Source organism: Phoca vitulina, unplaced genomic scaffold (assembly GCF_004348235.1).
Source record: "Phoca vitulina isolate PV1807 unplaced genomic scaffold, GSC_HSeal_1.0 scaffold66, whole genome shotgun sequence".
In the NCBI taxonomy this organism is placed as follows: domain Eukaryota; kingdom Metazoa; phylum Chordata; class Mammalia; order Carnivora; family Phocidae; genus Phoca; species Phoca vitulina.
Genome location: NW_022589769.1, coordinates 7,517,506 through 7,531,080, shown reverse-complemented (window position 1 = coordinate 7,531,080; position 13,575 = coordinate 7,517,506). Strand labels below are relative to the sequence as shown.

The 13,575-nt window shown below is 50.6% G+C and overlaps 1 protein-coding gene across 1 annotated transcript in view; it reads left to right on the top strand.

The window, feature by feature from the left end:
* The window catches only part of ABCC6 (ATP binding cassette subfamily C member 6), a 46,447-nt gene continuing 32,872 nt past the window's right edge, over positions 1-13,575 (top strand). Inside the window, exons 1-7 of the mRNA XM_032392222.1 lie at positions 1-137; positions 1,198-1,380; positions 3,016-3,141; positions 3,275-3,403; positions 5,578-5,703; positions 6,850-6,911; positions 9,682-9,813. Coding sequence (XP_032248113.1) covers positions 102-137; positions 1,198-1,380; positions 3,016-3,141; positions 3,275-3,403; positions 5,578-5,703; positions 6,850-6,911; positions 9,682-9,813 — 794 coding nt within the window. The 5' untranslated portion in view covers positions 1-101. The remainder of the gene's footprint in view (positions 138-1,197; positions 1,381-3,015; positions 3,142-3,274; positions 3,404-5,577; positions 5,704-6,849; positions 6,912-9,681; positions 9,814-13,575) is intronic.

The window sequence follows — 13,575 nt, the reverse complement described above, 5'->3', positions numbered from 1 at the left end:
TCCCCGCCCCTTCCAGGACCGGAGCTTGGCCGAGGAGGTTGCCCAGGGACCGACCGACATACTGCGGGACGGACAGACAGACGGGCACCGGGAGACGCGCGATGGCTGCGCCTGCAGAGCCCTGTGTGGGACAGGAGGTAAGTGTCCCCCTCCTGTCCTACTCTCCTTTTCCGGGCTGGGTAGATCTCTCCGACAGCTCTCTAAGGCGGCGATACTGGGGAGGGGAGAGACCCCTAAATTCTCAGCCAGAAGAACAGCGACCCGTTTAACAGATCGTGCCCCCCCTCCCCAGACCCCAACCCCGCTAATGGGGCCTCCAGACCTCCCAGCTGCTGGCGGGCTTTGACCTCTATTTGCATAAAAGCTTCAGGACCCCCGCCTCTCTGGCTGGCTTCCTCTTTGATCCAGGTTCTTAGCAAAGGACTCTGGGGAGTGACGTTCAGAGGGTGGGAGTGAGAGTCGCCAACTCCCAGGATTTCAGGGGCCAGGTAGGTAAGGCAGTAATAATAGCTGATGTAAACTGAGGGCTTACTTTGTGCCCAACATCCTACTATGTGCTTTACTGGTATTAACCCATTTAATGCAACCTTTAGAGGTAGAATCTCTTCACACCACCCCTCCCCTTTTCCGGGAAGGAAACTGAGGCACAGGGAGGTTGAAGTTCCTAGTGTTGGCCAGTGGTGAAGTGGGGAGCAGTCAAGAAAGATAACTGGCACCTCCACTTTCCACCTGGATGACAATCACCCAAACTATTTACTTTCTGGGCCTCCGCTTCCTTCTATGCAAAATCAGTATGATAGTTGTTTCTACTTCTTAGTGTTGATGTTATTAGCATTAAAGGAGTTGAGAATTTCAAGGTACTCCAAAAAGTGCTTGGCCCATTTTCACGTCAATGTTAGGAGTCCAAAAGGTTGGGGCGCCTGGGTGGCTCAGTTGGTTAAGGGTCTGCCTTCAGCTCGGGTCATGATCCGTCCTGGGATGGAACCCCCTCATCAGGCTCCCTGCTCAGCGGGGAGCCTGCTTCTCCCTCTCCCTCTTCCTGCCGTTCCCCCTGCTTGTGCTCTCTCTCTCTGTCAAATAAATAAATAAAATCTTGGAAAAAAAAAAAGGAGTCCAAAAGGTTGCCTTTTCCCTAATCAGGTGAGTTTGGGACCCCTGCATTGTAGCATTACAAGGGTGGCCCTGGTGTTCCCTCAGGTTTGGAACTGGACGGAGCCTGAGCCCACTGCTGCCCACCTACTGAATGTGTGCTTCCTGAAAACGGCAGGGGTCTGGGTGCCCCCTATGTACCTCTGGGTCCTTGGCCCCATCTACCTCCTATACCTCCACCGCCATGGCCGAGGCTACCTCCGGATGTCCCTGCTCTTCAAGGCCAAACTGGTAACTGCTGCTTCTGGGAGCCTGTAAGCAGACAAGGGTTGGGAGGTGGGGGGGAGCAGGCTGGAACCGGGCTGAGACCCCTGAAGTGGACATTCCTCCTTTCGAGGAACACACAGTGTGGGGATAAGAAGGGGAACCTGTTCATCAAACAGAGCAATACTCCAGAGGCTACAGAGGAAAAACTCTGTGGAACAAGATCCGTCCCACACAGATTCCATGATAATAAAATCCACGCGTCTGCAGACACACACATCTAGACCCTCGTACGTTCCCGGCCAGTTTATGAACACTATCACCTGGCATTCCCCCAGAGTGTGCAGTGTCTACTCCTGGGATCCACGAGGTGATTTTAGGATGGTGCTGGGATAAACTTTTTAAGTTTTTTAACAGTCACACGTTGATTTTCATGCTTCTCCACTGGCAGTTCTAAAAACCAGTTCTTAAAATTGTAATGTATTTGTTTTCGCGTGTTACAGAAACACTGGCTTTCCACCTGTGAGCCTTTCTGCTCATCCGCTCCTTCTCCAAACTTCTACAAGAATGTCCTTCAAGGTTCATTTATTCCCATAACACCTTGTTAATTTTTCTCCTATTGCTGACCACCTATCAAGTGGTTGCACGCTCTTCCTTAAAGGGCCAGAGAGTATATATTTGAGGCTTTGAGGGTCATGTGGTCTCCACCCCAGCTATTCTGCAGCAGGAAAGTGACCACAGGCAACAGTGAATAAACAGACATGACTGTGTTTCAAGTAACATTTTCTCGATAGTCACTGAAATTTGAATTTCATATACTTTTTACATGTCATGACACATTGTACTTTTTTTGAGTTTTGTTCAATGATCAAAAAATGTCAAAACCAGGGGCACCTGGGTGGCCCCATCGCTTAAGCATTGGACTCTTGATCTCAGCTCAGGTCTTGATCTCGGGTTCATAAGTTCAAGCCCTGCATTGGGCTCCACGATGGACATGGAGCCTACTTAAAAAAAAAAAAAAATTGTCAAAACCATTCTTAGCTCACAGATGATACAAAAACAGGCAGCGTGTCAAACTCAGCCTGCCGGTAGTAGTTTGAGCCCTGCTTTGGACTAACTGAGGTGCTTACAATAGTTTCTCAATGCGCCCAGGTCCTGTCTTCTTTCTCACCTGCATGCACCGTGTCGCTTTCTCTCGTTCAAAAGAGAGACCACCACATCTTAGAGAAGGGTCTAGAGACATACCAGTTCCAGCAGAGAGTTTCTCCTTGATTTAATAGGAGGGCTCAAAAGGGACTCGAAGAGAGTGGAACTTTTTCACCTGCTGAGCAAATGTCGTTTCATGCCACTTCTTCATACATAAAGCATCTCTCCTGTCCACTCTTGGTGCACCCCACCCCACCCCTGCATTTTGGGAAACACTGGGTTGGCTCAGACCCCTGTGGCGCATTATTTATAGGACACTTACAGGTCAAGATCCATCTGCAACAGCCCTTCCTGCTTTTTCTTAAGCATCTTTTACATTGGCACTGTTAAATTATAACACTGGTACCTTAACAGGTGCCTCATCCAGAGCCACTGTCCAGTTGGGCACGGGGTCACTGTCCAGTTTGCCATCACTTTTCTTTTTGCCCACCAGCCTTATCTAAGCCTGTTTCCCAGGTGCTTGGGCTCACCCTCATAATGCTGTGCACCTCCAGCGTGTCTGTGGCTCTTTGGAGAATCCAGCGGGGAACGCCCCAGGCCCCGGAATTCCTCATTCATCCCACCGTGTGGCTCACCACGATGGTAATGATGACCCAGGCTTGCTGGTCTTGCTTCTGGCTGTGGCTTTTCCTGCCCTGGTGGAGGGTGTGGGGCAGAGCGGGGCTCCCTTTCTCCCTCCCCACCTTAAGGGGCCCATCCTGACTCTCCTGTCCAGAGCTTTGCCATGTTCCTGATCCACATGGAGAGGAAGAAGGGGGTCCGGGCATCCGGGGTGCTGTTTGGATACTGGCTGTTGTGCTTTCCCTTGCCAGCTACCAGTGCCGCCCAGCTGGCCTTGCAAGGGGTAAGTGGAGGCCCGGGAGGACCGATATGGCAGTTGCAAGCCTTGGGCCCTGTCCTTCCTCCTCCCCTTTCCACACATGACTTCTTGTCTAAACAGAGACACACACCACGGTTGCTTAAACTCCAGCGATGCACAGGTGCACTCCCTCACACAGGTGCACCCGTCATCCCATACATTTTTCTCGGACACAAATTCCCACTGCCTGACACGCGCAGGTCACACATTTTACCTGCACCCCAGACTCACACCTCTATGCCCCCCTTCGTGCATCTCACAACCACAGACTGAGACACACACACCTGCTGCACACAGCCGTCCACGTTTGCCGCCACCCGGTATATCCGTGCCTTCAAGCTCCCACACGACTCAGGCCCACGTGTCCCACATTCCCAGACGGCGCATCTATTCACACATCTTCCCCCTCCCTCCCCCAACCGGGGCACAGGGACACTGCCAGTTCACAACCGCAGGAGCTTCCCGGGTGAAATCTGAAAGTGGCCCCATACACAAGGACAGATGAAGGAAGAGGCAGGGCACTCCAGACGGTACGGGCAGGGTTAGTAAGCGAGAGGACTTACGAGGCTTGTCCCAGGTGCTGCAAGACAAATAGATCTCTGCACCCGCCTTCCAGAGCCTTCAAGGTTTATAGAGGCCAGGGTTTCTCAACCTCAGGACACAGTGGGCAAGAAGAGATGGGCGGCGGGAGCCCGTTCTTGCATTTTGGGGTGTTGAACAGCATCCCCAGCCTCCACCCGCTAGATCCCAACCGTACACCTCCCCTTATGGTAATCCAGAATGTCTGCGGACATAGCCAAACATCCACTGGGGACAGATTTGCCCCAGTTGAAAACTGCCCACGTAGACGGCATGCCCACCCAAGACATCTGATCGGGAGGCCCACTGCAACAGGCTGTAGATCATCATTTCTTGAGCTAAATGGTTGCGCCATCCTGCTCCTGAAAGGAAAAGGCAGAGGAACGCCATTCGGTTCTTAGGGACAGATTTTTACAAAGTAATCTTTGTAACTGAGTTTGTAACTGATGGGAAAATTCCATAGGCCATCCACTGATTTGTGAAAAGCGAGGGTCCCACAGTTGATGGACAAATCACAGAAATAATAATATCGTGAACTCACATGCTCTGGAGCCCCAGCCCCGTGCCGGGCCCCGGGCCAGGCTCTTTACATCATGGCTTCATTGGGTTCTCGCAAGAACGCCTTGTGGTGGATTCCAACAGTCCCGTTTTATGAGGAAACCAAGGCTAAGAATTGTGAATGGCTTCCTTGAGGTCACACAGCCCAGGAGTGCAGAGCCCAAGTCCATCTCCCCTACCCGATAGAAACAGTAGTAAAAATAGCAGTATAGGGAAGGTGGGCTGTAATGTACTTGGAATATCAAATTATCTACTATCTGCAAAAAACAAAAACAGAAGAGTATAGAAATCCAGTAGAGGAATTGCAATTTGAAACTAGGGCTCTCGTTTTAAGCCACAAAAACTCAACTCACACTAGCTTAAAGGGGAAAAATTCCAAAGGAATTTATTAGCTCATAAATGGGGGATCTCCTGGCCTTAGCTGATCCAGGTGTCCAGATGACACCAGATCTCCATTTCTCTCTGTCTCTTGGCTCTGCCATGTTAGCTTCACTCCCCAGTGGGGTGGCAACAAGAGCCACCAATTGCTCCAGACCTATGTTCCTCCAGTGTAGCAAACCAGATGGAAGATCTCCCGATGGTTCTAGCTCTCATTGGCCCAGTGTGGGTCCGGCATCCATTCCTAACGCAATCACAGTAGCCAGGGGACTGGAACATTCTCCTTGATCAGACCTCAGTCACCTGCCCAGCCTGGAATGTAGTCAGTTCTGCATAAACCACATACCTGAGCATGGGAAAACAAATTAAGGGGCTCTGACTGGAGGGGCAACGGACGTCAAAGCAATCATGGCGTGGCGTGACAGCAAAAGCTTGTGGTTTGGATCAGATCCTCTGTGTGCCCTTGAGCAAGGTGCTGTCGCTTCTCTGAGCCCCAGTCTCCACGTGAGTGAACAGAACAAGGAGACTCCAGCTAGGGTCAGGGTAGGGAGGGACTTGATGAAACAATGCCTATAAAGACTGCTGCTCAGGCTACGGACTTAAGCATTCCAGACTCAGTGGGACTTCTGCTTTCTCTTCCACAGGGCTTCCAGAGCAACCCCTTCTACCACCTGTCGACCTACCTGTGCTTGTCGTTGGTGGTAGCCCAGTTTGTGCTGTCCTGCCTTGTTGATCACCCACCCTTCTTCCCTGAAGACCCCCAGCAGTCTGTAAGTTGCCGTGCCTCCAACCCGGTGCCTCCCTTGTCCCTGTTCCACTTCTGGTCTCGGTCTCCCCATGGGACAGAAGAGAGCTAGACTAGAGCACAAGCCTTTCACAATGTTTCATTCATTCTTTCATTCAGCAGAATGAGTATTGTATATCTACTCTATGCCATGGGTTGGCCCACTTTTTCTGATCAGGGCAAGATAGACAATGTTTTAGGCTTTGTGGGCCATATGGTTTTTCTGACATTCAACTCTGCTGTTGTGGCGTGAGCTTGGCTGTGTTCCAATAAAACTTTATTTGCAGAGACAGGCAGTGTGCCAGATCTGGGCCAGGGGGCTGCAGTCTGTCAGCTCATGCTCTGTGCCCCAGCTAGGTGCTGAGGACCTAGGGTAAACAAGCAGATGCAGTCCCCATCCCCACGCAGCTAACAGCCAAGTCGAGGAACCAGACGTTAACCACATGAATTCTACAAACACGTGCGAAATTACCACTGGGGCCCTGCAGGAGGAATTCATGGCCCACGAGAGTTGACAACAGGGAGCCCTGAGCTAGCCTGTGAAATCAGGAAAGAATTCTGAGGGAGAGATCACCTCAAAAAAAAAAAAAAAAAGCTCAGCTATGCGAGTAATCAAGTGAAAACTCTGGTAGAGCTTTTTTGTTCTAGGAGAATGGAAGAAAAAAATCAAAAATTGATAATGAGCCATAATGGTACACATATGGTGACATGGGCAGTCTTGTGCCCTATTGGTGAAGGGTGTAGATGCATGGGAATTTTCTGGCATGGTCTCAGGACGGATCCCTCTGCATCTTCTCGCCGTATTCCCTGAGGGATATTGTCAAGGATGTTAGTGTCTGTGTCATGCATGCTCCTGCTTTGAGAACTTCTTGGTCTCAGTATTAATAACAGTTGTTCCTCTGGGAAACAGTTCTTGTGGATGCTGTCAGACTTGTGGCGTAGTCCCTTTTCGCCTTGCCTGCTAGGAAGCACCAAGCACCTCCGACAAGTAGGCAGGGCATGTCAATGAGCACTCTCAGGACCAAGCTCATGGACCGTTCCTCCTGTCTTCCTGACCTTGGTTCCCTTGCCTTACATTGGCCATGGAACACGAGATCGAGTCCTCCCTCCACCCCAACTCTTGTCTTTACAGAACCCATGTCCAGAGGCTGAAGCTTCCTTCCCCTCCAGGGTCATGTTCTGGTGGATTTCTGGGTAAGTAAAGTAGCAGGAAAGGGGCTGAGGTGGTGCCCCCACCTCCTGCATTTGCTGCCCTTATTTGTCATCCCACCTTTCCCCCCGAGACGTTTCCTCCCAAGCCTATGGAGGTCAGCCAGGCTTTCTTCCTCCCAGCCTTGGTGCTTCTCTGTCAGATTTCAATGTGCCCAATATCCACATCCCATTCCCATTCCTCCACTGGAGTGAGGTCTGGGTTTGAGTCCTGGCTCTCACTCTTAGCCGGCCCATATGGCAAACATTCAGAGTCTCAGTTTGCCCCTCTGAAAAGGGGAACAACTCTACCTTCATTAAATGTAAATTGCTTAGTGCTGGTACGCAGCAGGTGCTCAGCAAAATTGTATCAATTACTTGGCTTCATGCATTCCACCAACGGCTAAGAAGCACCTACTGTGTGCTAAACACCGGCACTGAGGAGGTAAAAGACCACATCTCTACTTCCCAGAGGCTCCCAGGCTGGTGGAGAACACAGATGTTTCTCCAGGGCCAGCGTGCCAGGCGCTGAGGGTGCGCCCACATTGCTGGGTCCCCTGTTGGCCACACTGCAGTCAGATCTTGGTAGCACCTGGATTCGAATCCTAGCCCCACCACTTCCGGGCTGTGTGACCCTGGGCAAGCTACTTAACCTCTCTGTGTCTCAGTCCCCGTGCCTGTAAAATGAGGATAATAATAGCATCTACCTTGTAGGGTGCTGAGGATTAAGTGAAATAAGTCTTGTGAGGCACTTAGCATAGCGTATGGCCCTTAATGAGTATTGTACAAAGTGGTTGGTAAATACACAAAGAATAGGATGCTCTAGGGGGTGAGGAATGGGTGGGAAGTGCATACAGGTTTGCTAACCAGCTCTAGAGAGGACCTAGCCCTCTGTCTCCCAAACATGGCATTTATGGACCATTCTTCAAGCTTTTTGCCTTATTGGGGTATTATTGTCCTCTCTTTACTTAATGTCTTTTTTCTGGAAATCAACTCAGTTTTTATACTTTCATAAACTTTTTTGGTTTTTTAATTTTATTTTATTTTAAGATTTTATTTATTTATTTGACAGAGAGGAAGCACAGGTAGGCAGAGTGGCAGGCAGAGGGAGAGGGAGAAGCAGGCTCCCCACTGTGCAGGGAGCCTGATGCAGGACTCAAACCCAGGACCCTGGGATCACGACCTGAGCCGAAGGCAGACGCTTAACCGACTGAGCCACCCAGGCGCCCCTTCATAAACTTTTTTAAAAGGAAACTTTCTATCACTGCCAAGTTGGAAAAATCTATTAAATCACTTGCCATGTAGCTCTCCTCCCCCAAAAATTCCAGTGAAAACCAAGCCATGTTAATAACTTCTAGATCAGCACTAGATTGCCTGAGTTTGCCCTGGGTTAAACAAAAAAAGGAACTTGGAGGGGCGCCTGGGTGGCTCAGTCGGTTAAGCGTCCGACTCTTGATTTCGGCACAGGTCATGATCTCAGGGTCATGAGATCGAGCCCTGCATTGGGCTCTGTGCTGGGCATGGAGCCTGCTTAAGATTCTTTCTCCTTCTCCGTCTGTCCCCCACCTCTCTAAAAAAAAAAGAAAAAGGAACTTGGAAAGTCTCAGATGGGGAACTAAGGACCAGCACCAAACAAGACCTTTTCCTTGGTATTACCAGAAAGATCACAGAGACCTGAGAAGCAACACTCCCGCTACAGAAGTCTATAGTAATTAATTTCTTGTCTATGTGTGTTGGTTCGCAAACTGGCCCCCATACCTGGAAGGCAAGGAGAGACTGAAGAAAGAGGAAGGCCATTCCTATTGGCAGGTGGCAGCTTTAATAAGCAAGGGAACTTGCGAGACTTTTCCTGGGCGGCCACAAGACGAGGAGATCTCTGCACCTTCCCCGCCAGAATCGTAGTTTATGCGGAGGGTTCAACAGGGTTCAGTCCCATCTACCATCCAGACGGTCTCGATAACACATTGCTGTCTCAGGGCTGCTTCCTTGCAATGGCAGAGTGGGCAGAACATCCATTCCAAGGACAGGGGACAGGTGAGGAGACTCCGATTGCCCCCGTCCAGCTTACAGGACAACCAGAGGTCACGTCCTCCCCATGACCTCCTCCAACACTGTGCCATCTACAATCATCTCACGTACTAGTCTCAAGTGTTGGGAAACTCTTCATTTTCAAGTGAGAAAACTGAGGTCTAATGATGGGAAGTGACTTGCCCTAGGTCACAGACCTGGTAAGTGGGTTCACTTGACAAACCTTTTGCCCTGTGTCAGGAGGCAAGGATACAGAGGAGGAGAATAAAGGTAAATACTCTTTGTCTCCGTGGAGCTTACCATTCAATGGTAATGGAGAAAGACACTCAATAAATAACCAGACCAAAAAAGTAAATCATAATTGCAGCAAGTATTATAAAGAAAAGCTCAGGAAAGGAATTTATAACAGGGAAAGCTGAGGGTAGAATTCAGGTGTCCAACTCCGGACATCTGACGCCTAGGGAGGTTTACTTCCCTCGCCATGCAGGTCGTCCCTTGTTTAAGTCACTTAATCTCTCTGAGCCTCGATTTTTTATTTCCTCATCTGTAAAATGGATCAATAGTTATCGCGTGAGATTTAATGAGATGGTTCTTTGTAAACTGGGAAGTGCCCCACAAATGTTAGGTGTGGTTAGGTTAATTGCTTTCATTTTCCTGAGGGGCCAGCAGAGGTGCAGAGGGGTCTGGACCAGGTCAGGACCTTGCAGGGGGAATGGCCTCGGGAGCTTGCCCTGGTGACCTTTCACAGGCTGGTCTGGAGGGGCTACAGGAAGCCGCTGGGGCCAGAAGACCTCTGGTCGCTTAGCCGAGAAAACTCCTCAGAAGAACTTGTTTCCCAGTTCGAAAGGGAATGGAAAAGGAACTGCAGTGCGGCCCAGCGGTGAGTGTGTGAAAAATGAGAGCATGGCCCCATGCCTGGTGAGCAAAATTCATCATCTGGCCCCAAATACAACCCCAGACCCTACTCTGGGCTCCAGTGCCATAGTCCCCTACCTGACAGCCGATCCCACTAAGCAATAACTGACTAGGGTCAAGGGACGTTTCCTCCCAGAGAGCTTTGCAGGCTCTCAAAGGACACAGTGGGTGCTCCTCGGGGCCCCCAGAAGGAAGCTTGAATGGGGGGATGGCAGGCAGGAAATGGGGGGGCGGGGAGTAGGGGAGTGGAGGGTTGGGTGGTGGTCCATAACATGCATGCAGCTACTTACTACTTAACCTGAGGGATTGGTTTCCTGGTCCTCGGTTTTCTCATCCGTTCAATGGGCATGCCATTAGGCCCTGGCTCATAGCTCATGCGGGAGGAAAAAAAAAATGATTTTGGAAAAGAATTTAGTGAATACCTCAAAAATGGTAAAAGCTCAAACAGTATCCGTTATCCAGAGGATTTCAAGCTCTTTCTAGTCCTGTCCACTCTGCCTCACTCCTGCCCTCTGTGGCATCTCTGGAAACTTCTGTGGTCCCCTCTGACTCTGAGGAACCCAGTCTGGGAACCTCTGACCTACAGAAAAGAGCGGTCAACATAGGATTCATTAAACGTGGGTTAAATGCAGTCTTGCCATTGCGTAGTTGATGGCCTTGGACAAATCACGTGACCTTGGTGTTTCAGGGGACAGACAAAAGTGACTTAGCTCTGTGGGAAGAGTTATGGGGTTCTCCTGTATACTCTAGGATTTGGGGCAGTTGTTGTAGATAGCTGAATCCTACAAATTAGAAAAAGGGAGAGAGATGTCTATTGGCTCACATAGTTGAGAAGGTAGTCTAGCTTCAGGTGTGGCTGGATCCAGGGACTTGCATAATGTTCAAATTCTTTCTCTCCATCTCTCAGCTCAGCTGATGTCTGTGCCGCAGCCTATCTCATATCCTGCCGGTGTAGCAACTCCTGCAAAATGAGTGTCTCTCCTAGCATCCATATAGAAAATGCTAGGGAAGGCCTCTGATTGGCTGGCTCCAGTCATGTGCCAATCAGGGACCAATACCATAGCCAGGGTCAGGCCCCCATACTTGGCGGTCCCTTCAGAGCCACAGTAGGGTGTGATTCCGCAAAAGGGGTAAATGATATGAGCAAATCAAAACAGCAACTCATTCTCCAGGCCTATCTTGCTGTCCTGCCCCTCCACTCATACAAGATTTTTAAGTGGCAGAATTCATTCAGAAGGACCCTCAAGGTCCTGCCCACTCTCTCCCAGCTGTCACCTCCCCTTGGGGCACGAGAACTTGGGACACAAACATTCTTCACAACAGTTTAAGAATCCGTAGCAATTGACAGAAAGAAAGGAGGAAGGCATGGCCAGACCGAGATCCAGCTCAGTTATTTTCGGAGCTGACTGATTACACACGAAGAGAACTTTGGTTTTATTTCCAAAGTATTTCACAATTCTGGGGGGAAGGGAGAGGACGTCATCCTGAGAAGTCAGGAACAAGCCACTTGCTGACCAGATGAGGTTCACAGAGGTATGTTTGGTCCACGTGGTGTTTACTGTTGTTGTTATTTGGGACTTTTTTTTTTTTTTAAGGTGCCAACATTTAAAACATTGGAGACTTCATGTAAAAATCTGGAATTCTGGTCTCTTTTAAAGTAGGCTGGCAGGGGATGCCTGGATGGCGCAGTCAGTTAAGCATCTGAATCTTGATTTTGGCTCAGGTCATGATCTCAGGGTCGTGAGATTGAGCTCCATGTTGGGCTCTGTGCTCAGTGGGGAGTCTGCTTGAGATTCTCTCTCTCCTCTCCCTCTGCCCTCCTCCGCTTGCGCTCGCTCTCTAAAATAAATAAATAAATCTTTTAAAAAATGAAAAAATAAAGGAGACTGGCAGTGTCAAGTCACATCCCTAAATAGCAACAAGGGAGTGGATCTGGGTAACAGCTGCCCCAGTGGACAGGGCACACGCTCTTTGCTTTGCCGCAGTCCGCACCCCTCCCTTTTGCTCCCCCAACTTGGACCCTGGCCGCTCACTGACATCCCCTGCCTCTCCCTGTGGTTTTGTGTAAGCCCTGCACTAAATGGCCTTCAGTCCAGAGACCAAAGACCAGACGCCAATCTAGAGACCTCCCATGATGGAATGTGAGACCCGCTGGGAAGGAGGGAGCTGGCAACAGAGCCTGCAGGTTGAACACAGTGATTCAGAATTCTGGGGCGAGCAGCCAGAGCAGAATGGAGTGAAAAAAACCAGCTGGAAAGAGACCTTCATAGTCATCTCCTGGCCCACCCCATTTTATAGATGGAAACACTGAGGCTCAGGGGCGAGGGGACAGAGCAGGCATTTGAATCTCAGGCTCCTGGCTGTCCACCAGACCAGGTTGCCTTCCTTCCTTCCACACGTCTTTACAACTTTATGCACCGGGCACACCTGTTAGGCCCTTGGCACCCGTCACACAACTGTTTTTTCCCAGTCATTCAGCAAGTATTTATTGATCGCCTACTGCATTCAGGAGCCGAATGTGGGGAGAATACAAGCGAAGTCTACCCAAGACAAATACATAAAGATGAGGGTTGGAGAGGGTGAGCGTGGCTTTGAAGGCAATGAACTAAACAATGGGCCGATGGGGAGAGGTGGCCAGGTGACAAGAAGGTGACATCTTTTTGGCATTTGAGACTCGAATACCAAAATGTTTGTGGGCAGCAGGCCATGCCCTCCAGAGATGCCAAACCAAACAAGAAGCTGGGCCGTGGTCAAAGAGGTGCTCTGTGCTCCATGAATTGAGATCTGGGCTCAAATCCCTGCTCTGTCCTTGATGTGTGACCTCAGGCAGTTGCCACCCACTCTCAGAGCCTCCGTGTCCTCCTAGGTACAACAGGGAGCCCAAGACAGCCACCAGGCCGGGAGGGTAAGAAAAATCGATAAGCTGGTGCAGGTAAAGGGCTGATCCCAGGTCCCAGCTCTGTAAACAGGCACTGAAATTACTGCTAACCCCGGAGGTTGTGGGCGCTGGAAGGAGCGCTGAGAGTGGGACCAGCCCTGTCCTTTCATGCACAAGGACACAGAAGCCCAAAGAGGACAGTCATCTGCCCCTGGGCTCTCAGCAGCTGAGGACCTGCCCGGCTGGCTCTCCACCACCCACCCTGCCGAAACTTCCACCTGTGGTTTCATCCAGACCAAGAGTGCCAGGGCCACGGACATCAGCTGTGATTCTAAACTGGTTCTAGACCAGCTCTAAACCACCTCCGGGCTAGCCAGTTGTGGGAGGGAAAAGGGGCAGCTTCATCAACGGCTTACAAGGTGCCTGGGCTCTGGAGGCCCAGGGCTGGGATCAAATCCCAGTGCTTCAGCTTTCCCGCTGCAGGCCCTTGGACTAGTTCCTTCTAAACCTTCATCTCCCCATCCGTGAAATGGGTGTAACACCTTGCCTGTCAGCTTCTTCGGAGGACTAAGGCGTGCCTGGCACACAGGAGGTGCTCGATGCGCATGCATTCCCATCACCAGCCGTAACGCCTTAGGGCTGCCCACCTGCCTGGCCCCTCCCCTGCCCAGTTGTCTCATAAAGGAGTCCTCTGGGGGACAGAGAAGAACAGGTGAGGGAGCAAAGCTGGATCCACACCAACTCGTCCCCCTTGCCAGGAAGACGGCCCTGTAATGCCTGGTCTTGCTGGACGCTCAGCTGCCACCTGTAAGAATATTTAAAATACCACCGATGTGGTGTCTGGTGGGG